General features: G+C 50.7%; 1 protein-coding gene across 1 annotated transcript; it reads right to left on the reverse strand.

Annotated features, from left to right (window-relative positions):
* Positions 1-1,134: 1,134 nt before the first annotated feature.
* On the reverse strand, positions 1,135-19,537 carry FXR2 (FMR1 autosomal homolog 2). The gene is made up of 17 exons (XM_062216500.1): positions 19,429-19,537; positions 13,096-13,148; positions 12,648-12,741; positions 10,885-10,956; positions 10,622-10,770; positions 10,272-10,365; positions 9,428-9,544; positions 5,191-5,361; positions 4,933-5,011; positions 3,890-3,999; positions 3,578-3,664; positions 3,068-3,290; positions 2,769-2,966; positions 2,488-2,688; positions 2,297-2,392; positions 2,079-2,179; positions 1,135-1,821 (listed from the first exon to the last, which is right to left on the reverse strand). Exons 1-17 carry the CDS (start codon positions 19,507-19,509, stop codon positions 1,726-1,728), a joined length of 2,022 nt encoding a protein of 673 aa, XP_062072484.1. The 5' UTR covers positions 19,510-19,537; the 3' UTR covers positions 1,135-1,725.
* Positions 19,538-23,008: the final 3,471 nt, after the last annotated feature.

The following is a 23,008-nucleotide window of genomic DNA, read 5'->3' on the forward strand; positions in this document are numbered from 1 at the left end:
GCTGCTCTGTGGCTCTCCAGTTCCCGCCGCTGCCAGACGCCCTGGTGCCACAGGCCTCTCCCTCCCGGGCTGTGTCTGTGGCTGGCGGGCTAGACCCAGGAACAGCTTTTAAAGACTGGCTCCTCCCCAGTCCCTCCCAAAGCCAGCGCCTCCTTCAGGGCTCCAACACCCCCCTCTCCCTTAGGCAAACCCAGGTGTCCTGTTCCTCCCAGCCCCCACCACTTCCCGCAGGCCACCACGCCCCCTCCCCACCCAAGGCCTCGGCGGGCCCTGCAGCCCCAGTCCTGATGGTTTCCCCTCCCTTCTTAAGCATTGGCCATTCAAGTCGATTATCTTCCACAATGAGATCAAGCACAGGCGGGTCAGACACCCTGAGGGTCAGAACCGTGCTCAAAGGAGCTTGGGAAGCGTCCACCCCTACCCCAACCCCTTTTCTGGTGCCAACTGCTCCTCAGACCCCTGACCTGCCCCTGGGGCACAGGGAGGCTGGCCGTTTCTGTTTCCTGAGTCATTCCAGCAGGTGCTTGGGCGATGATTCAGCCTTCTCCAGGTGAGAAAACTTAAGCCCTCCTCCCACCTCTAGCCCCCAAACCTGGATTTCTCCACAGCTGTTTAATGATTGCAATTTTATCTTCAAACCCAAGTGTGAAGAAGAACTGGGAAACCCGGGATGGTGGAGCCAGAGCAGACCACCAGGAAAGCGGGCTGGACACCTGGGTTCCAGGGGCTGTTGGGAAGAAACCCTGCTCCCCCATTCTGCCCAAGCCCTGCCCAAGCCCCAGGCCTCAGGTAATCCGATTAAACAGCCTGCTTTGGCTCTCAACTCTTAGCAGAATGGTTCCAGCTCCAAGCAGCCCTGCCTAGCTTGTGTGGTGACTCAGGGTATAGGAGTGGCCCGGCTCCCTCTACCAGCAAACTGGGGGGAGGGGGCAGCAGCAAGAACAGGCCACCTTCCTAGGGACCAGGAGGGCACCTGCACCGGAAGCAGCTGGGAATGTCAGGAATTCCCACAAGACCACCTTTGAGAGGGGGAAGCAAACTACAGAAGAACAGGGCGAGGGCAAGGGCCACACAGATCAGTTCTATAGAAACAAACCCCCAGGGCCAAGGAAAGCACAGGAACTACAAAGCCATTTGGATTTTTTTATTCTCTTTTTAAATACTGTACAGTGAAAAATAAATACGCCTTCTCATCCACCAGACAAGGTTGATCCCCCTCCCCCAGGGGCCCTTGTCACCCCCTCCGTACACCCCTGGTTCTACTCCAAAACCTTCCCCATGCCTCCCACCCACTTACACCCTTACTATCCCCGTCTTCCACAGTGATGAGGCCCCAGAAATGGGGGGTACAGGATGGGAGGAGGGATAGCAGGGGAGCCCCCCTGAACTGTCAAATCTGGGTGGGTCAAGGAGCACCCCCACCAACAGGTGGAGAATGGGGGTGTTCTGAGAAAGATTGGGGCATTAGAGGATAAAGGCACATCCAGTCTGATGGGGAAGGAGAGAGGCTCCCCTCACCCTGGGTAGGGTGGATAAGAGGGAGGGGGGATGACCCTGTTACGCACCCCTCCACTAGCTCCTGGAGGTTGAGGGGGGACCCAAGCTGCTGTGCCACCCCCCTCCCCCCTAGATAAGAGCAGCTCCAGCGCAGGTCAGTTGGGCCTGTGAGGGCCTGGTGTTGGGCAGCAAGCGAGATGGAGGAGGGATGGATGCGGGCGGGAGGGTTTATGAAACCCCATTCACCAAACTACCCAACTCCAGGGGGGCAGAGAGCTCCCCATTCTCCGAGGGGCCCTTAGGAAGCTTGCTGACAGAGTCACCCTGAGGAGGAAGTGGAAAAAGAAAAGCCAGTGGTGAGTAGATCTGCCACATGCCATTTTCTGCTTCCTAAGCTCTCCCTGCACCTGGTGACCCACGGTAGGCTCCCTGGTTTCATGCTCTAGTCACACTCACTGGGACCCGTAGTAGCGAGGCGGCCTTGCCTCCCTGGTCTACTCAAATCTCTGTAGTCCCACTACAGCCTCTCATTCAGTACAATTTCTTTGGGCTTTTTTTTTTTTTTTATGTTGCCTGCCTACCTTCTGTCCCGAAACAGAGTCCTCTGAGGGTTTAGTGCGTTCCAGGGGTGGCCGCTGGCGGCTCTGAGACTCTGCTCGTGAGATATAGTCAGCCACAGTCACTGGGGGAGGCAAAGGAGCAAGTTTCAAAAGCAACTCGGACATCTAGCCCTGAGACACCCACTGAACCCCAAACCCAGGTTCTTGCTGGGTAGGAGGAGGGCCTCGAGGCAGCTGACCTGGCTGGCGGTCTCCACTGATAGAACCATCAGTCCGGTTACCACGGTTACGGCGACGGCGGCTGCGATTACGCCGCTGGGGTCTTGATTCATCTTCTACAGGGCAGAGACAAACAAGAGCCATGCACCCCATCTCCCACCCCTCAATTCTCAGCCACTGCTCCATTTTTCAGACCCTGGGCACTACTCACCCAGGCCATTCTCTGTCATGTTGGGCCCATCAGACTCCAGGCCTCCATCCATGACAGTCCTGTCTTCGTCAGTGCGGCGGCGACGGGAGCGGCGGCGCCTGGCACTTGCTGGGGGGGGCTCCCCGGGCTCTGAATCAACTGGGGGCTCCGGTTCAGATGTGTCCAGCAGGCTGTAGGGGTTACTGTCTGGATCCTTCAACACTAGTCAGAAAGAGGACCGGTCAGAGTCAGGGGGCCATCTTTCCTTTCAGCCCACATTCCTAAACCCAGCTGTCTGGTACCTGAGCTAATAGATGAAGAGCTGTATCTTGAGGTGGGCCGGGGGGCAGGAGGAGGTCCCCTACCCCGGCCTCCAACGGGCCGCCTCCGGCTCTCCTCTGCCCGCGTTGGGGGATCCCGGTCACCAGGCCCAGCTCGGCTGGGCTCCTCTCTCTTCTCTGACTCCGTCTCCGAAGCTGTGGACGGGTCTGAGCTGGGGCCTGAAGGGCACAGTGGGATGGATTCAGAGCCACTCACCACCTCATCTCCATCCCAGTTTTCCCGAGGTTTCCATCAAGGAACCTGCTCTCACAACTCTCACCATAGGCAGGACCGCCTGTCCTCCGGCCCCGACCCCGGCCCCCATAGCTGCCCCCGTAGGTTCGAGTCGTGTGGAGGGAAGAGGAGGAGCTCTCGTCAGTGGTATAGCCAGCCTTGTCACTGCTCCCACTGCCACGCCCGCTCCCAGGAGGGCGAAAGCCCAGCCCAATCTGCCGCAGCTGTTCGTCAATTTGCAGCCTCTCCAAGCGAAGCTGCTCCACCTCCTGTTTTGGTAGAAAATGCAAGGAAACAGAGGAATGTGATCAGTGGACAGTCCCTTTCCTTCATGTTTCTCACCCCGTCTCTGTCTCTCTACTCTCAAGAATGGAAGGAAGTCACTGGCTGAACAGGCAGAATCCTGTGACCTGTCCCCACAGCCCCACATTTCCACACCTCCCACTCTCAGTCTACAGAGGAACGAACCGCACGCCACAGCTGCGGACTTTATCTACCAGCAGTCTCAGCCCTGCTCTGCCCAGCCCTTCCCTCCCCAGGTTTCAGACTCGTGTACCTGCAGGTAGGAGAGGTGATACTCCAGCAGGGCCTGGGCATTGCTGATATTTTCTCGAGTGCCAACAAATATGAAGGGAACCATCCCCTGAGATCAGAGGGAAGGCAAGCTGATCAGGAAGAACAGTACGACGCCACGTGCTAGCCCCATCCAGTCGCCAGGGGAACCCACCCAATGGGATCAGTCTAGCTCTAAAGTTACTAGAGCAGCTACAAAATTTCTGTGCATCCTCCCTGCCTCCAAAGTCTTAGCCCTCAGAGAACAAGCCCACCTACTTGTGGAAACCAACCTCTAGTCCTAGTTGGCCCATACCTCCTCCCTGGGGTTCTTCTTGTCATTGTCACCTTCCACTCGCACCCTCACCACACCAGACTTGTCCACGATCTCCTGGATCACTTTCCCATTCTTGCCGATCACTTTGCCTAAATGGGTAAAGGAGGAATTAGGCCGTTGAAACAGCCTCCCAGCCTCATCCTTCTCTCTCTGTACCGATTGCATTTCGTTAATTCTCCTGCTTCTAAGTTGTTGGTTAGGTTTTACAGAAAGGATGGATGTCTGACCCAACAGTAAACTGCTGCTGGGATGCCCACGTTCCCTACTGGGGCTCCTAGTTCGAGTCCCAGCCACTCAGCTTCCAATCCAGGTCCCTGCTAGTGCACACCCTGGGAGGCAGCAGACGATGGCTCATGCATACTTGGGTCCCTGCCTGCCACCCACAAGGGAGACCCCAGATGGAGTTCTGGGCTCCTGGCTTCGGCCTGACCCAGCCCTAGCTGTTACAGACATTTGGAGAGTGAACTAGTGGATGGAAAATGTAATGCCTTTTGGGACCGGTGCCATGGCTCACTTGGTTAATCCTCTGCCTGCGGCACCAGCATCCCATATGATCGCCGGGTTCTAGTCCTGGTTGCCCCTCTTCCAGTCCAGCTCTCTGCTGTGGCCCGGGAAGGCAGTGGAGGATGGCCCAAGTGCTTGGGCCCTGCACCCGCATGGGAGACCAGGAGGAAGCACCTGGCTCCTGGCTTCAGATCGGCACAACGCCGGCCATAGCGGCCATTTGGGGAGTGAACCAACAGAAGGAAGACCTTTCTGTCTGTCTATATTTCTAATTGTCAAATTAAAACAAAAAGAAAAAATGTAATTGCCTTTCAACCAAAATGAAAGTAAAAAATTTTATCCCTAGAAATTTATTCTTCCGTTTTTTTGTTTGTTTGTTTGTTTTTATTCCAACTATAGACTTTCTGTCCTTGTGAAATCAAGAGTTACCAATACCCACTACAAGCCCAGAGTCATTTAAGGAGACTCACAACTGGCCCCTAACTCTATTCTCTTTAATACACACACACCCAACTCACCAACCAGGTTCCTGGGCACTTGCACTGAATCTTCAGAAAACTCCAGGTAGCTCCGAGCCTGTCGGCATGCCTCTGGCGTCTAGGGGAAGAATGAAGTGGCGTCACTAAAACAGGACCTGGATCTCAAATGACCATCTTCCTTCCTATCTTTGGGAAGATATGCTGCACCAAGTTCAGCAAAGTCACATAACTTGGGCTTATTTTCTGCTCCCTTCCCTCTGCCCACTACAGGGTCTGGGAGACAGATCTTGTGCTGACCTCCCCGTAGATGCGGAAAGTGCAGGTTTCTTCCCCCAACTCAATGGCGGTCACTCCAGGTACTTTTCGGGCCTGCTGGATATTGGCCCCATGAGTCCCGATTGCCAGTCCCATCAGGTCCTCTCGCACTGTAAACTCCTCCTGGAATGCTGCTGCCAGCTGCTTGCTTGTCTGAAAGGAAAACCACTCGAACAGTCATGGTGGTGGAGTCGCAGAACACCTATGCCAGGTAGCAGACTCTGCGTAACAGAGAGAAGCATGCTGGGGGCTAGCAGTGTGGCACAGTGGATTACGCCACCACTTGTGATGCTGCCATCTCCTATCAGAGTGCCAGTATGAGTCCGGGCTGCTCTGCTTCTGATCCAGCTCCCTGCTAACGCACCAGGGAGACAAGTACCCAAGTACCCCTGCCACCAACGAGGGAGACCTGGATGGAATCCTGGCTTTGGCTGGCCTACCACCAGCCATGACAGCCATCTGGGAAGTGAATCAGCAGATGGATGCACGCTCTCCCCCCCCCCCCCCCACTTTCTGTCACTCTGCCTTTCAAATAAATAAATCAATCTTAAAAAAAAAAAAAAAAAAACATAAAACCAAAACCACACTGGAGTCAGCTGACCGGTAGGAACTATACAGAAAATTCAGGAACTTTCAAATAGCAATGGCTTGAGGGCAGAAGAACCACCAAAGTTCTGGATTTGGCTCTAACACTATGTGGTTGTGTGATCCGAGAGAAAACACACACCCTGTGCCTCTGACCTGTCACCTGCTAAGTGGCTACATCTGACCTACACCACTCTCAATACCAGCAAGAAGATCTGACAAAGTTCATGTGATCTGCAAAGTGTAAATAACTAACCTTAACTAAATGAATACCAACTTCTCCCAACAAGTTGATTAGAAAGCAAGAGACTGAGAAAAGCAAAAAATGAGCCTATGGAACACCACACTTCTCAACCAGGGATCCTGAACTCAAGGGCAGGAAGACAAGAAAATTTCAAATACTCTGCTAATTCCAAGATGAAATACTCCCAAATCAAGGATTTACACTAGACAAGATGACAAAGCTGAAGGTAAAAGGGAACAAACTGGACGATCAAGCATCACTGAGTTTGGGAAACATCTACACAGACTTGTTAAGTGTCTTCTACAGAAGTCTGCACATGTCTATCTTTTATATAGGCAATATTTTGAAATAATTTTTAGAAAATGTAATAGCAAAAAAAGACCGATGAGACCGGTACTATGGTGTAGTAGGCTAGGCCTCTGCCTATGGTACCGGCATCCCATATGGACCCCGGTTCGTGTCCCAGCTGCTACACCTTTTTTTTTTTTTTAAATTTTTGACAGGCAGAGTGGACAGTGAGAGAGAGAGACAGAGAGAAAGGTCTTCCTTTTGCCATTGGTTCACCCTCCAATGGCCACCGCAGCTGGCGTGCTGCGGCTGGTGCACCGTGCTGATCCGATGGCAGGAGCCAGGTGCTTATCCTGGTCTCCCATGGGGTGCAGGGCCCAAGCACTTGGGCCATCCTCCACTGCACTCCCTGGCCACAGCAGAGAGCTGGCCTGGAAGAGGAGCAACCAGGACAGAATCCGGTACCCCGACTCGGACTAGAACCCGGTGTGCCAGCGCCGCAGGCGGAGGATTAGCCTAGTGAGCCGCGGCACCGGCTATGCTACACTTCTGATCCAACTCTCTGCTATGGCCTGGGAAAGCAGTGGAAGACGGCCCGAGTTCTTGGGCCCCTGTACCTGCCTGGGAGACCTGGAAGAAGCTGCTGCCACTTGGCTTCAGCCTGGTCCAGCCCTGACCCTTGCAGCCATCTGGGTAGTGAACCAGTGCACTGCAGACCCCGCCCCCCAACTCTGCCTTTCAAATAGATAAATAACCTTTCAAAAAAAAAAAAAAAAAGGTTTGATCCAATTATTATGTCTAAGAAGTGGGCCTTGGGGCCGGCGCTGTGGTGCAGCAGGTTAAAGCCCCTGCCTGCAGTGCCAGCATCCTATATGGGCGCCAGTTCAAGTCCTGCCTGCTCCACTTCCAATCCAGCTCCCTGCTATGGCCTGGGAAAGCAGAAGATGGTCCAAGTCCTTGGGTCCCTATCTGCACCTGCATGGGACACCGGGAAGAAGCTCCCGGCTCCTGGCTTCAGATCGGTGTAGCTCCCCTCATTGTGGCCAACTAGGAAGTGAACCAGTGGATGAAAGACCTCTCTCTGCTTCTCCCTCTCGGTGTAACAATTTTTCAAATAAATAAATAAATAAATCTTACCGCTCAGTGGTTTTTTTTTGGACAGGAAGAGTTAAGACAGAGAGAGACAGAGAGAAAGGTCTTCCTTCTGTTGGTTCACTTCCCTAACGGCCGCTACGACCGGCGCTGATCCGAAGCCAGGAGCCAGGTGCTTCCTCCTGGTCTCCCATGCGGGTGCAGGGCCCAAGCACTTGGGCCACCTCCACTGCCTTCCCGGGCCACAGCAGAGAGCTGGACTGGAAGAGGAGCAACTGGGACAGACTCTGGTACCCCAACCAGGACTAGAACCTGGGGTGCCGGCGCCGCAGGTGGGAGATTAGCCTACTGAGCCACAGCGCTGGCCCTCTCAGTGTTCTTACACTGACGAAATGGTTATCTGATACCACCATGATCCAGAATTTGCACATGCTCAGAGACAAGCCTCCCCAAATGACCAGTTCACTTGATAAATGGATGCATGTTCAAGACACACAAAATCTCTTACTCACCTGGAATGATATAATACCTAGGAAATGGAATCTGACAGTAACAGTGTATCAGGACTCGAAAATTTGAAGAAATATTCGAGTCTAACTACCTCTTTGTCGTGGTAAAAAAAGTCAAGCTAAGGGGCCGGCACTGTGGTGTACCGAGTCCAAGTCCCAGCTCCTCCACTTCCAATCCCGCTCCCTGCTAATGTATCTGGGAAAGAGTGGAAGATGGCCCAGGTACTTGGGCCGCTGCTACCCATGTGAGAGACCTGGATGGAGTTCCAGGCTCTTGGCTTCAGCCTAGCCTAGCCTAGCCCAGCCACAGCCTTTGCAGCCATTTGGGGAGTGAACAAGCAGATGGAAAAGATCTCCCTGCCCACCCCAAAACTCTGCCTTTCAAATAAATAAATCTTAAAAAAGATAGAGAAAGCCCAGTGAAATCAAATGATTTGCCAAATGGACAATTACATGACAAAGCAAGGCAGGAGGCCAAGCCCAGCGGTATTAAGCGGAGTATAAACACTTCTCACACATATTCCACAGAGTAGTTTGGTTTCCAGAGGTGATACAAGGGCATCAGTGACAGTAAGAGCCATGCCCCTTTCCACTTTTAGACAGAGCTGCTCTGGTTAATCTGTTTTATGCATTGTGCCTTCAAGTAAAATCTCACTTGGCGGAAGGAGCCTGTGGCTGAAGTGTGAAGATGAGTGCGCCGGGGCCAGCACCACAGCACAGAGTGACGCCAGCATCCCATATGAGTGCCAGTTCAGGTCCAGGCTACTCCACTTCCCATCCAGCTCCCTGCTGATCTGCTTTGAAGATGGCCCAAGTACTTGGGCCCCTGCATCCACATGGGAGACCCAGAAGCAGCAGCTCCTGGCTTTAGCCTGTCCCAGCTCTGGCCATTGCAGCCACTTAGGGAGTTAACTGGCAGATGGAGATATCTCTCCTCTCCATCTCTACCTCTGTCTCTCTCAAATTATAAAATATATATATATATACATAAAAAGATTATACCATAACATGATACAACTCTGTCGTCTAGAGGAATCTGAAACAAAACAGTCAATCCAGGTTTAACAGCCAAGTGAAACCTGTTTTTGGGGAGCAGGCGCTGTGGCATAGCAGGTAAAGCTGCCACTTGCAGTGCCAGCATCCCATATGGGCACCGGTTCTAGTCCCGGCTGCTCCACTTCACATCCAGCTCTCTGATATGGCCTGGGAAAGCAGTAGAAGATGGCCCAAGTCCTTGGGTCCCTCCCTGCACCTGCCTGGCAGACCTGGAAGAAGCTCCTGGCTTCGGAATGGCCCAGCTCTGACCATTGTAGCCATTTGGGAAGTGAACCAGCAGATAGAAGACCTCTCTCCTCTCTGTCACCCTTTCAAATAAATACATAAATCTTAAAAAAAAAAAAAAAAAAAAAAAGGCCTTTGTGCTCTCTAAACAAAGAGCATGGGTGGAGAGTGGGACAAGGAGGAACACCCTTTGGCAGGAGGGAAAGGAGCCACAAATTACCTCTAGGTGCTTGGTAGCTTCTTCATTGCGGGACATGAGGAGTAGTTTGGTGCGCAGGCTTCGAAAATGCATATCACCCAGCAGAGACGCCCGCTTCACAGGGGCTTCCGTGGTTGACTGGAAGCAAACCAATGGAAAGTCATTAAAATTCACTTGAATACAGACCTGGGGAGAGCCGGGGACTGGGAATCAGGATGCCTGCATCCCTGCAGTTGGGATCAGTGTTGTGGTGCAGCAGGTCGGACTGCTACGTGCAGTGCTAGCATACCAAGTGCACTGTTTCTCCTGCCCCTGGCTTTGGCCTGGCCCAGCCCCAGCTGTCACAGACATCTGGGGAGTGAGGCAGTAGATGGAGGATCTTTCTCTGTCTTGCTCTCTATGTAACTCTTTCAGTTAAATAAATAAATGTAAAAAATAAATAAATGACGCTAAAGTGCCTAGCATTGTAGTGCAGTGCTTGCAATGCTGGCATCCCAAATCAGAGCACCAGTTTGAATCTTGGCTACTCCACTTCTGATCTAGCTCCTTGCTAATGTACCTGGGGAAGCAGCAGCAGATGGCCCAAGTGCTTGGGAACCCTGGCACCAGAGAACCAAATGGAGTTTCAGGCTCCTGGCTTTGGGGAGTGAACTAGCAGATGGGAGTTCAATCTCTGCCTTTCAAATAAATAAATTAAATTAATTAAGTAAGTAAGTAAATAAATCAAGCAAGAAAGGAAGGAAGGAAGGAACTCTAACAGATAAATGTAACCGTATTTCAGTTCTTCCCTTTGTGCAGAGGTTAAAAGGGGAAAAGGAAAAACGATTGGAAGGGCTTATGGGAAATTCAGGCAGAAAAAACTCACCAGAATGAAGAGTTCACTGTTTGTGATGTTGAGAAAGATGCAGTTGGCTCCAAGCGCTTTCTTGAACTCTTTGTGGACATTTTCGTTAGAGCAGCTACAGGAAAGAGGAAGGCACTCAGAAGGCAGGGTACAGAACGCACTGAACAGTTCAGGTGAGAAAACGAGAGGGACCACAGTTAAAGCACAGATTAGGGACGATGCAGTTGGTCAGAGTACACCTAGTAAGGAAGGCTTCAGAGGGCCAGGGGACAAAAGGTCAGGCTGCAAAGTGCGAGTGGGACCTGGGAGATGAAGACAGGCTAGGGCTGGAAAGAGGGCTGCCCCCCACGCCCAACATCCCTAACACTCACGCCTCTCTCAGATCCTCAGGCACAGCCATGGTAACCTTGAAGAAGCTGCCTTTGGTTGCAAGGGGATTGGGATTAACTGGCCGAAGTCGCTCCAGGGTAACAATCTCATTGTAGGTGGCATCACAAGCGGCATACTCAATGACATAGAACTGGCAGAGGAGAAAGAGGGAGACGTTGTAGATGGCCTGAGCATCTACTTCCTACCTGTCTAGGAGTAAAATACTTGCTCCAGTAGTTTTCCTAAGGCCTACACCGTCACTCACATCTCCCTTCATCATCCGCACACGGGCCAGCCACCAGCCACACGGCTCCTGTTCATTGGCTCGAGAATAAACCTGAAGGGAAGTTGAAAATAAAAGAGATCTTGAAGATTATTCAAAGCCATCAAGAACTGAACAAGCATTTCAATACCTGAGATGCATCCTAAACCAAAGAAAGGAAGCCAGAGGGGCAGGTACTGTGGCACAGTGGGTTAAGTTGCCACTTGAAATGCCTGTATCCCATACTGGATACCAGCTTTTTTCTTTTAAAGATTTCATTTTATTTGAGAGGCAGAGTGAGAGAGAGGGAAAGAAAGAAAGGTCTTCCATCCATTGGTTCACTCTCCAAATGGCCCAACAGCCATTTGGGCTAATACAAAGCCAGGAGTCAGGATCTTCTTCCGGATCTCCCAAATGAGTGCAGGGGCCCAAGCACCTGGGCCATCTTCCACCGCTTTCCCACGCCATGAACTGGCGCCCATATCGGATGTCAGTGCCACAGGCGGAGGCTTAGCTTACTATGCCACAGTGCTGGCCCTGGATACTTAACTTCTGATCCAGCTTCCTGCTGATGTGCCTGAGAAGGCAGCAGATAATGGCGTAAGTACCTGAGTCCCTGCCAACCTCATGGGAGACTGGGATGGAGTTATCGGTTCCTGGTTTGGAGCCTGGCCTAGCCCTGGCTGATGTGAGCATTTGAGGGAATGAACCTGTCACTCTGCCTCTCAAATAAATCTTTTTTTTTTTTTTTAATTTTTGACAGGCAGCGTGGACAGTGAGAGAGAGACAGAGAGAAAGGTCTTCCTTTTGCTGCTGGTTCACCCTCCAATGGCTGCCGCGGTAGGCGCGCTGCGGCCGGCGCACTGCGCTGATCCGATGGCAGGAGCCAGGTGCTTCTCCTGGTCTCCCATGGCCCAAGCACTTGGGCCATCCTCCACTGCACTCCCTGGCCACAGCAGAGAGCTGGCCTGGAAGAGGGGCAACCGGGACAGGATTTGTGCCCCGACCGGGACTAGAACCCGGTGTGCCGGCGCCACAAGGCGGAGGATTAGCCTAGTGAGCCGTGGCGCCGGCCCTCAAATAAATCTTAATAAAAGAAAAAGAAATAGAGAGGCTGAAAAGAGGGGCCTGACCTGTGGCGTAGAAGGTGAAGCCACTGCCTGCAGCACCAGCAATCCATATGGGTGCTGGTTCAAGTCCCGGCTGCTCCACTTTCGATTGAGCTCCCTGCTAATGTGCCTGAGAAAGCAGTGGAAGATGGCCCAAGTCCTTAGGACCCTGTACCCATGTGGGAGTCCCAGATGAAGCTCCTGGCTTTGGCCTGGCCCAGCTCGGGCCATTGCAGCCATTTGGGGAGTGAACCAGCGAATGGAAGGTCCCTCTCTCTGCCTCTCTCTGTCTTTCCCTCTGTCTGTAACTCTACCTCTCAAATAATACATCTTTAAAAAAAAAAAAAAAACTTTAAAAAAGAGAAACAGAAACCAAAGAAAAGAGATACTACTTAAAAATCAAACAGCACTGGATTTTAGATGCTATCATAAAGGAAAGAAAAGTGAATCCCCTGCAACTGGAGAGCCCCCTGAGAGTGCGAATGATTGCTACAGTGACAGGAAGGAAACTGTTGCCTTTTACTTCTCCACCAGCTGCCTGGCTGGATGTGGCTCAGCTGGGGAGAAGGACCATGAAGGAAGCAGAGAAAAGCCTAGGATCCTGGGCAAAGTGGCATGTGGAGAGTGAGTTCACGTGCTCTGGACACTGGCCCTTACCTCCACCTCATCCCCTTCCGTGATCTCCTTATTATAGTCGGCGGGAGGTGGTAGCCGGACATCCCCAAAAGGAATCTGTCTCTCACTCTGCCAGCTGCAAAACAAACAGTGCCATGAACGTTATTCAGGATGACATGCTGCCCTTTCCTGCAGAAAGGGGTTACTGCCAACAGAGAAATCTCCACCCTCCCTGGTCCTCAGAGGCTAGCCCTCAGCCTGGCTCCATTGTACTGTCATCTGTCTCTTGCTAGAATCCAGCCAGTGGGTCAGCTAAGCCCAACCTCACCAAATTCTCAGCCCTCTCCTCTCATGGGATCCAGGTAAGTTGCCCACCCACACCCTCAGCTCTCCCCCACCTATTACATGCCTCATAGGACTCAGCTGCCCCCTCTTCTCCACTCTCCTTCTAGGACCTAGTATGCTGGATTCTCTAGTCCCAAGGTCTTACTTGTTTTCAAAGAAGATGGTAACAGAATCTTCATGGACATCCTTCACAAAGCCCTAGAGTGGATTTTAGAAAAAAAAAAAAAAGACATTTTACCACAACCTTAATAAAGGGACAGAAACATTGGAAACAGAGGTATGTGGCAAAATCCAGAAATGAGATGAGGTGGGAAAGAAGTACAAGGTAAGGACCACCTGCATGAGTACGGCCTGTAAACTGGTGGTCTAGCATGGCTTCCAGAGGCCTCCCCGGCTGCCCTCTGTGCACTGAGCAGCCTGCCAAAGTTCAATTAAAATACCAACAACCTTCAGCAAGGCTAAGAATATCCCATGAGACAGCGTGAGGCTGTCCTGGAGCACCTAGCGGACATCAGGATCTGCCAAGAGAGGAGGGGCTAGCCCCCCACTATAGCACGGGACTCGGCCAGACACGGGGCCTAATGCCCGGGTACTAACAGAATAAGGACACTGCAGAAGTTACCAAGGATGAACAGAGTTTACAGAAGGAAAAACTTGGGATATAAAAGATGTCAGATATTTGGGATCATGAAAAATGGACACTGCTGTTAAGGAGAATAAAATGTATGGGGGCCTCAACCTTAGGACTGTGCTGAGGAGCAGGAATAACTCAAAACAGGTCCACCTCCTTTTTTCTCTGTCACTAACGAGGCCAAAGCTACTGTTCAACCCTATGTTCCCAATTCTTCTGCCTTATCGACCCTATTTATAACATTCAAAATTAGGGATTATTAATTTGGGTAAAGTCCAATTTATGAACTTGTTCTTTTATGGACTGTACTTCTCGTTTCATATCTAAGAACTCTCTGCTTAATACAAGGCCACAAAGGTTTTCTTTTACGTTTTCTTCAAGTTTATGCTTTTCTGTCTTATACTCAGGTCTATGACACATTCTGAGTCAAATGTCATAAATACAGTAAGACCAGACAAAAATTTCACTTTTCATCTCTGGATATCCAGCTGTTTCAACACTGGCTGTTGAAAAAACTATCTTTTCTCTGTTAAACCTCCTCTTCACACCTCTGTCAAATTAACATGAGAACAGTAACAGGAAAGTAGATAAGGGGTTGATGGAGTCATTATGGTTTCCCAATTACATACACAAGTAAAAACTTACATTGTACACTTTAAAATGTGTATAGTTCATTGTGTATCAACTTTAAAAGATGTACAAAGTAAAGGTTTCAGAGGCAGGCACTGTGGTGCAGGTTAAGCCACCACTTGAGACATCCACATCCCATATTGAAGCGCCTGGTTCAAGTCTGTTCCTCTGCCCTTCCCACTTTGTTTCCTGTTAGTGTGCCTAGGAGCCATAAAACAATGGTCCAGGCCGGCGCTGCGGCTCACTAGGCTAATCCTCTGCCTCGCGGCGCCGGCACACCGGGTTCTAGTCCCGGTCGGGGCACCGATCCTGTCCCGGTTGCCCCTCTTCCAGGCCAGCTCTCTGCTGTGGCCAGGGAGTGCAGTGGAGGATGGCCCAAGTCCTTGGGCCCTGCACCCCATGGGAGACCAGGAGAAGCACCTGGCTCCTGCCATCGGATCAGCGCGGTGCGCCGGCCGCAGCGCGCTACCCCGGCGGCCATTGGAGGGTGAACCAACGGCAAAAGGAAGACCTTTCTCTCTGTCTCTCTCTCACTGTCCACTCTGCCTGTCAAAAATAAAAAAATAAAAAATAAAAAAATTAAAAAAAAAAAAATGGTCCAATGGTCCAAGTACTTAGGTCCCTGCCACCCACATGGGAGACCTGGATGGAGTTATAGGCTCTTGGCTTCAGCCAGGTCTAGCCCTGGCTATGGCAGGCATTTGGGGGAGTGAACCACCAGATGGAAGATCCCTTTCTCTGTCACTCTGCCTTTCAAATAAAAAACAAAAACAAAAAAACCTCATTCACTTAGAAATGGCACCTCTGGCTCTTCAAAGAAAAAAAAATCAGTTTCCAAAGGTGGATACACAAAGTACTCTACAGGTTTACAGTTAGGGACAAGGCTGAGAGTGGCAGAAAAAATACCCAAAATGCCCCAGAGAACACACAGCTTCCACCTCACATAACTGGTCAATCATGAATACTTTTATCAGTGTTTCCCCATGGTGAGAAAAATCTAAACCTGAACTTCACTTTGATACAAGCCACCTTCTCTTTAGGGTTAGGACCTTGTAAGGGAACCCCAGTTCTTTGAGTCTTACTACTGCCCAAGGCGTCAGTTCTCCTATATTTCCTGGTCCCCTTCTCAGCCATACTTTATATTTCTCTGAAATTCTCTTATCCAGAAACATTCTTCCCCCACTCCTACAGTTCTTCACTTGTCTTTAAAGGCCCTTTTCTTCCTATTTTCCTGGGTCTCTATGCTCTTTTGGATTCTTCCCTTAGTTCTTTCTTAATAAAGATCTATAAGAATTCCTAGAAACATTTCAACCAGCCCTCTTAGTTGACTATGTCCAAATCCTTTATTCAAAATGTCTATCTTGGAGCCAGCACTGTGCTGTAGCAGGTAAAGCCGCTGCCTGCAGCGCCAGCATCCCATTTGGGCACCGGTTTGAGTCCTGGCTGCTCCACTTCTGATCTCTGCTATAACCTGGGAAAGCACTAGAAGATGGCCCAAATCCTTGGGCCCCTGCACCCATGTGGAGATCTGGAAGAAGCTCCTGGCTCCGCCACTGTGGCCATCTGGGGAGTGAACCAGCTGATGGAAGACCTCTAACTCCGCATTTCAAATAAATAAATAAATCTTTAAAAAAATATATCTATCTCCAAGCCTTAGAAGTAATTTATTAAGACAGAATTACTTATTATCTGAACATTTCAGAGATGAGACAGCAGGAAACACAAAGACATAGATGGAGAAGAGGGTCACTTAACTGTCTTTCACAAAGAGATTCCTACTCTCCAACCCATTCACTGACAAAGGTTACGCCTATGGCTCTAACCCAGAGCTGCTCTGCCATTTTGGGGTTGGCCCTCAGGGTGAGCAGCAGAACCACCATGGCTTTTCAAGCCACCAGTTTCCAAGGCAGAAATGGGAGGCTCTGAGTGGAGTCATCCCTCACATGGCTCAGCAAGTCAAGCAAGTATCAACCATCCTGATAATTCCAGATCTTTTCCTTTAAATATTCCCAAAACAAGCTCTCCCCCTTTGTTCCAATCCCGTCTCTGCTCCTTAATTCCACCCATGCACCCCAGATACTAGCTTCTCCCCCATCAAGGATACCCGTGGTAGGTAATTTTGCTTAGTCCATGCTCATTGGAAAAGTGCAGAAATCCAGAGGATAACTTGCTTCAGTGGCCAGAGCATATCCTGGCTTTGGCTGCTGGGCCTAGCACCAGGCAGACACAGGAATAGAGCCCCAGATTCCTAGGTCCTTGTGTTTCCTTGGTCTCCACATTCACCCTGTCTTCCAGTCCTAGGCTCTCAAAAGAAAAGGGTTACAGGAGAAAAGCACCAAGAGATGGTGTACTGGGGTTTAAGACACCACATTTATTCAGAAAAGAGTGGGAATCAAGATATCCAGGCAATGCCAACTGCGATGCCAATGCCAGTTTGAGTCCTAGCTGCTACAATTCTGACCCTGCTTCCTACTAATGCACCTGGGAAAGCAGTGAAGACAGCTCAAGTACTTGGACTCCTGCCACCTACGTGGGAGACTTGGATGGAGTTCTGAGATGCTGGCTTCAGCCTAGCCCAGCCCCATCCATTGCAGCCATTTGGGGAATAACCAGCAGATTAAGATCTCTTCTATTTCTCCCTCTGCCTTTCAAATTAAATATATATATATATGTTTTAAAAAGGAGATGATTGTTCCCTGGAAGGTGAAAAGATATCTTGCTTGGGAGAGTACAACTTAAAAGAGTAAAATACATTAACTTCCAACAGAAGCGGATAGGCTGGTGGGAGAACAACAGAGTAACTTAGATCCCAAATCTGACATGCACACCAGAAGAAAACCAACAGTAAGACCCAATTCGGAGAAAGGCAGCTTCCCAAACTTAGAGTTCCAGAAGCAGTAGAAACATTCCTTGACCTACACTAAAGTTTGCTGAGTCATGAATATTAAATTAAATCAGCAGCAAGGTCAGAATGGATAAATATCTATATGACACTGAGCTGAAGAAAGATTAGTCTCAATTCAGAGATTTGTTTTGTTGTTTTTTTCCCTTGGGTATGGGACAAAAAATGCTAATGTTGCCAGAACACAAAATCCACATTACCTGGCTTTCAGTTCAACCCCAAACTCCACTCTGATTCAAAGTACTCAGTGCCCCAATTCTTCAAGTCACTCATGGCCACAGCCCAAGAGCAAAAAGGGAAAGTCGGAGACTTCCTGTTGTACACTTAGGTATGCATTACAGGAAAGATGGCCCTTCCCAGCTGTTTGACACATTTACTGTGAAGTGGGTACCATTCTTTCCCAGCTGTGCCTGGCTGTCAGGCTTCCTAGAACAAAAGCAAACATCATTACCTTGATCTCAGACTCAATTTAAGAATCATTTCTCTTGGACTCCAGAACTCGGGGGTGGGCAGGACTCAGATGAAAGACAAGATACTGGGATAAACAAGGCTAACATCTTATGAGGCAGGGTTTTCAACAAAGGTAATGCAAGACTGGAGGAAAGGATGCTAAGAGGCAAATGTGCTCTATCAGAACCAGAAAGGAATTAGAGACGTTCTGCCAAAGAAAACAGAAATGAAGAAAAAGTCCTAAGAGTTAGGAAAGTATGCAAAAAATGACAAAAGCAATCAGCTGGGAGCTTCCTTCAGCTAGAAGTGTAATAAGGTGGTTCCTGGGGATTACAGAAATATTAGGATAAAAGGCCAAAGACTTGAACTGAGAGGATGAGTTAAGAACAGATATACAGCAATCTGGGGAATGAAGGAAGCAAAGAGTGAATAGGTACTTACAGAGAGTAAAAAATGACTACAATGAGCTTATCACCTGAAGTGCAGGCAGTTACCATCCACTCCAACCAAGGGCAAGACCCTTTCCAGCTGTAGTAAGAGACGACATCACAGTCATCAGCTCAGCCACTTCCAAGGGCATGGGCAGATTGAGAGGTCTTTGTAGGGGGAAAGCCCAGAAGGGAACTGAAGGAGAGCTGGCCCCGGGAAGATCTCTCTTTTGCGACTCCTCAAGATGAAATGAGAGAATGAGACAGGAATCAGGAAAATTTCTGGGACAATTCCAGACACAAAGTCCCAAAGAGGTTAGGATTAGCAACAATCACACAAAGAAAAATTCTTTGAGTGGCTAAAAAGGTCTCTCTCTGTATGGCATCATCTAAATGGGGACAAAAAGTTCAAGAAAATGGATTCTAAACAAATAAAGCAGTAGTAAAAAGAATCCTAAGGAAACCAATCCTGGGCAAGGAGGGAGCTGAAAGAAGCAAGGGTCTTTGAAGGATAGTCCCCTTTTCCTTCCAAAAACAGGCCGCAGGATTCCAGAACTGGGAGAGATGGCCAAAAGTCTTCTAGAAGTGGAAATCCTTAAAAAGAGAAATGGAAGGGATCATGGGGAGACTCCCTTTTAGACACCATGCATAGGAAGCTTACCATCAACATACAGCTGTATGAATGACCTGAATGTATCTGAGGTCAAGGCAAGATAACAAACGGAAACCTTCCCCTGGGTAGAACGGTAGACCACCGGGCTGGCCCGGGACTGAAGGGGGGCTGGGGTGCCAGACTTATGAGCAGAGGCCACTTTACGGCTAGCTGGAAGGCAATATCACCGATACAACCTGAAGCCAGAGATGCCAAAAGTCATAAACGGATGTTGACCGTTTCTCCTTGGGTTGGGAACGGCGATGTAAGGCGAAAGTGGGGTGAGCCTTCCAGAGCCAGTAGGCAGAGGCCTCTCTGAGGATAAAGGAGCTAATATGGGACAGAGGGCCTTCCCAAGGGGGTCATGTGGGAGAAGAAAAGAATTGTCCATGTGCTTGGACCGCGGAGAAGAGGTGATTAAAGGCTAAGGTATGGGGCGGGCGCTGTGGCACAGCGAGTTCAGGGCCTAAGGTACGGCTTCCAATAGGAAACAGGGAAAGTCAATTAAGCTGAGGAAAGAGGTTTCTCCTGGGGGTCGGGGAGCGCCGATCCAGGCACAGCAATGCCCCGATTTTATTCTGAGCTGAAGGTAAAAGCAGGTATAGGAGCGGAGTCAAAAATGGGAGGGAGAGAGAGAACTCCCGGCAGTCTCCCGGGGAGGGCTGCGGTGGGAGCACGGGTCGAAGGTTCTACGGGTCAGGACTCAGCTCCAGAACCCCGGCCCGCCCCGCTCTGCCTGCTCCGGCTAGCTAAAGACGGGGTCCCCGGCCGGCGCGCCGCCTCACCTTGTAGAAGGCCCCGTTGGAGCCGCGCACCTCGACCGGCAGTCCCGGCTCCACATCCCCCCCAGAGGCCAGGCCGCCCATGGCGCCGCCGCCGCCGCCTCCGACGCCCCCGGCGGCGGCTGCAGCCGCGGTCTGAGTGCGGGCCGGGCCAGGCCCCCGGCGTCTCCCCGGAGGAGGAGCCGGAGGGGGAGCCGCGGGGGGCGGGAGCCGGGCCGGCCCCACGGCGGCCCTGCCACAGCCAACGAGCAGGGGGCCGGGGCCGGGCCGCTCCCCGTCCGCCGCCGCCGCCTTGGTCTCCGCCACCGTGAGGGAAACGGCCGCCGCCGCCGCTGCCTTCGTCACCTCAGCTTCCGCCCGCCGCCGCCCCCGCTGCTGCCCCAGTCCCGGGACCCGCTGCTGCCGCTGCCGCTCCACGGCCTCCACCTCCCCCTGCCGCCGCCGCCTACTGCGCAGGCGCACCGGGCACCCGCCCGCCGCGCGCGGGACCCCGAGGCCCACGGCGCAGGCGTCAAGGCCGGCGACCCAGCTCGCGCTCGCCAGCGCATCAGGGCTTCCACATTCCCTTTCGCTCTCTCACGCCCTCTCGTGGTCGCTTCCTTGCGCTTGCGCAGAACGAGATTAGCCCTCTTTCTTCCCCACCCGCCCCTCCACAGCCCCCATCTCTTCCTTTCCCCGCCCCACAACACTTGGCGCTAGCCAATAGCGGGGAGGGAGGAGCCGCGCTCGCTCAATCGGATTGGGTCTCGGCCGCTCGCGCTCAGGCCACGCCCTCTGCGCCCCGGGAGCGCCGCCGCGCTCGGACAAGTTCGGGGTGGGCATGCGCCTGCATGACTGCTTGGTCACTTTCCTCACCTTTGTCTGTCTTGGTGCGCACGCTCCCAAGAAAAAAAAAAAAAAAAAAGGGGTGGGGGGAGTCGAAAAGCAAAAAGTGCCCGGCGCGCAGGCGCTGAGCGGCGCGCACGCACGGACTCTCGTGAGCGTCTCTGCGCTATAGGATATTTGAGACTGGAGGTTGTCGCCCTGAGCGGAGTCTGATAAAATGCGAGGCTAACGAGTCGTCTCAAGGCACCACCGAAAAGCAAATGCAGCTAGGCTGGTGCAAGATCCCGTGTCTTAAATATTGAGGAAATTCAAAAGAGGAAAAATTTTCAAAAGTGAGGATAGTAGCGGGAAAACTTCGTATTCCTGAACTAAGATAAGAAATTAGGAGAAAGTAAAAAAAAAAAAAAATACAGACATTAGAACCGTCTGCATGTAATCATTTAGCCAATATTTATTTGTACTCACACTATGTTCCAATCAATGCGCTCAGTGCTAAGGGTTACAAAGACAAAAACACATTGCAAGGTAGCAAGGCACGTGTAATAGATTGGCAAAGCAACGATTAAATATATAAACGCATACAGTTTGACGGAGGCTGTGATAGATGTAAGGAGGGGAATTCTGAGCAGACATTGGTTAGTGTTCTCAGGAGTGGTCAGGGAAGACCACCCAGAGGAGTTGATGCAAGGGATGAGCAGGAGTTTGCTGGGGGAGAAATGCAGCCACAGTATTCCGGAGAGAATGAGGGAGGCAATGGTGCAGAAACACAGAAAATGCATGGCCTTTGAGGAGCACGGTTACCAGAGTTCAAATAGTATTTGCTGTGACTTGGGGAGCCACAAGAAGTTAAACTGTGAAGTCCTGTAAATCAGGTTAAGGAGAATGGTTTTTTCTGTACTGTTAGAGCCATTGAAAAATTTGAAGCAGTAACACACTGTGATAAGATTTGCATTTTACAACTGTGGAGACCAGGCTGAAGAGTAAAGGTGGTCCTGGAAGGCAGTGGTCACAGCTAAGGGATGCTGAAGACCCGCTAGGATTAAGGCTGTGGGGAAGGTGGGTTCCTGTGCAGGTGCAGGGTGAATCTGAGCCTGTTAGAAGCAGAATTAGCAAGATTTGGCGATGGAGGATGAGATGTGTTGGCAGTCAGGAGCCAATGAAGTAGATGGAACGTGAGACAATTCCCAGGTTTCTAGCTTGGCCTACAGAATGAACAGTGACTCCAACCAGGAAGAGGGAACACAGAGACAGAGGTTCAGGGGAGAAGATAATGAGTTGAATGAGTTTGCTTTGCTCCTTGAGTTTGAGGGGTCCATGGGCCATACAAATAGAGATGATCCCTTCTTTCTTTCTTTCTTTCTTTCTTTCTTTCTTTCTTTCTTTCTTTCTTTCTTTCTTTCTTTCTCTTTCTTTCTTTCTCTCTCTCTTTCTTCCTTCCTTCCTTTTCTTTTTTTTATAAAAGATTTATTTTATTTATTTGAATTGAGAGGGAGACAGAGAGATCTTCCATCTGCTGGCTCATTCTCCAAATGGCTGCAATGGTCTGAGCTGGGCCAGGCCAAGCCAGGAGCCAGGAGCCAGGAGCTTCTTCCAAGTACTTGGGCCATCCTCCGCTGTTTTCTCAGGTGCAATAGCAGGGAGCTGGACCTGAAGTGGAGCAGTCAGGACTTGAACCGGCACCCATATGGGATGCTGGCGTCTCAGGCAGCGGCCCTACCTGATTCGCCACAATGCCAGCCCTAATCCCTTGTTTTCAACAAATTTCTCTTTCAGGTTCCAGCTTAAATATAACTTTATTTTCTTTCTTTAAACAAACAAACAAACAAACAAACATTTAAAGGGCTAGGGCTGTGACATAGAAGGTTAAGCCTCTGCCTGCAGTGTCAACATCCCATATGGGCGCCAGTTCAAGTCCCAGCTGTTCTACTTCCGATCCACCTCCCTGTTAATGTGTCTAGGAAAGCAGTGGAAGATGGCCCAAGTCCTTGGGCCCTTGCATCCACATGGGAGACCTGGAAGAAGCTCCTGGCTCTTGTCTTCAGCCTGGCTCAGCTCCGGCCATCACAGCCATTTGGGGAGTGAACCAACAGATAGAAGATCTCTCTCTCTCTCTCTCTCTCTCTCTCTCTTTCTCTCTCTGCCTCTCCTCTCTGTGTGTAACTCTGACTTTCAAATAAATAAATAAATCTTTTTTAAAAAATTCTCTCTCTTCCCCCCACCCCGTATCTCTGCCATTCAAATAAATCTTTTTTTTTCTTTTTTTCTTTTTTCTTTCTTTTGACAGGCAGAGTAGACAGTGAGAGAGAGAGAGAGAAAGGTCTTCCTTTACTGTTGGTTCACCCTCCAATGGCAGCTGCGGTCGGCGCACTGCGGCCGGCGCACGGCGCTGATCCGAAGCCAGGAGCCAGGTGCTTCTCCTGGTCTCCATTGTGGGTGCAGGGCCCAAGCACTTGGGCCATCCTCCACTGCACTCCCTGGCCACAGCAGAGAGCTGGCCTGGAAGAGGGGCAACCAGGACAGAATCCGGCGCCCCGACCGGGACTAGAACCCAGGGTGCCGGCGCCGTAGGCAGAGGATTAGCCTATTGAGCCGCAGTGCCGGCCTCAAATAAATCTTAAAATAAAAAGGTAAAAAGAAATGCAATAAGAAAAAATATGTAAGTATTTAAAGATATATATTTATTTATTTATTTATTTATTTGGCGTATTGGCCTTCTTTTAAACTGAAGGAGATCAATTAATCCAGTCAAAGTTTTTCA

Source organism: Lepus europaeus, chromosome 18 (assembly GCF_033115175.1).
Source record: "Lepus europaeus isolate LE1 chromosome 18, mLepTim1.pri, whole genome shotgun sequence".
NCBI classification, from domain to species: Eukaryota; Metazoa; Chordata; class Mammalia; order Lagomorpha; family Leporidae; genus Lepus; species Lepus europaeus.

Excerpts from the sequence above, each read along its gene's own strand:
- FXR2 (XM_062216500.1), bottom strand. The coding sequence starts at position 19,509 with ATGGGCGGCCTGGCCTCTGGGGGGGATGTGGAGCCGGGACTGCCGGTC. Across the intron at positions 5,362-9,427 it reads AAGCTACCAAGCACCTAGAG|ACAAGCAAGCAGCTGGCAGC; the intron begins GTAATTTGTGGC and ends TTTTCCTTTCAG. Across the intron at positions 2,967-3,067 it reads GACAGGCGGTCCTGCCTATG|GCCCCAGCTCAGACCCGTCC; the intron begins GTGAGAGTTGTG and ends TGTGCCCTTCAG.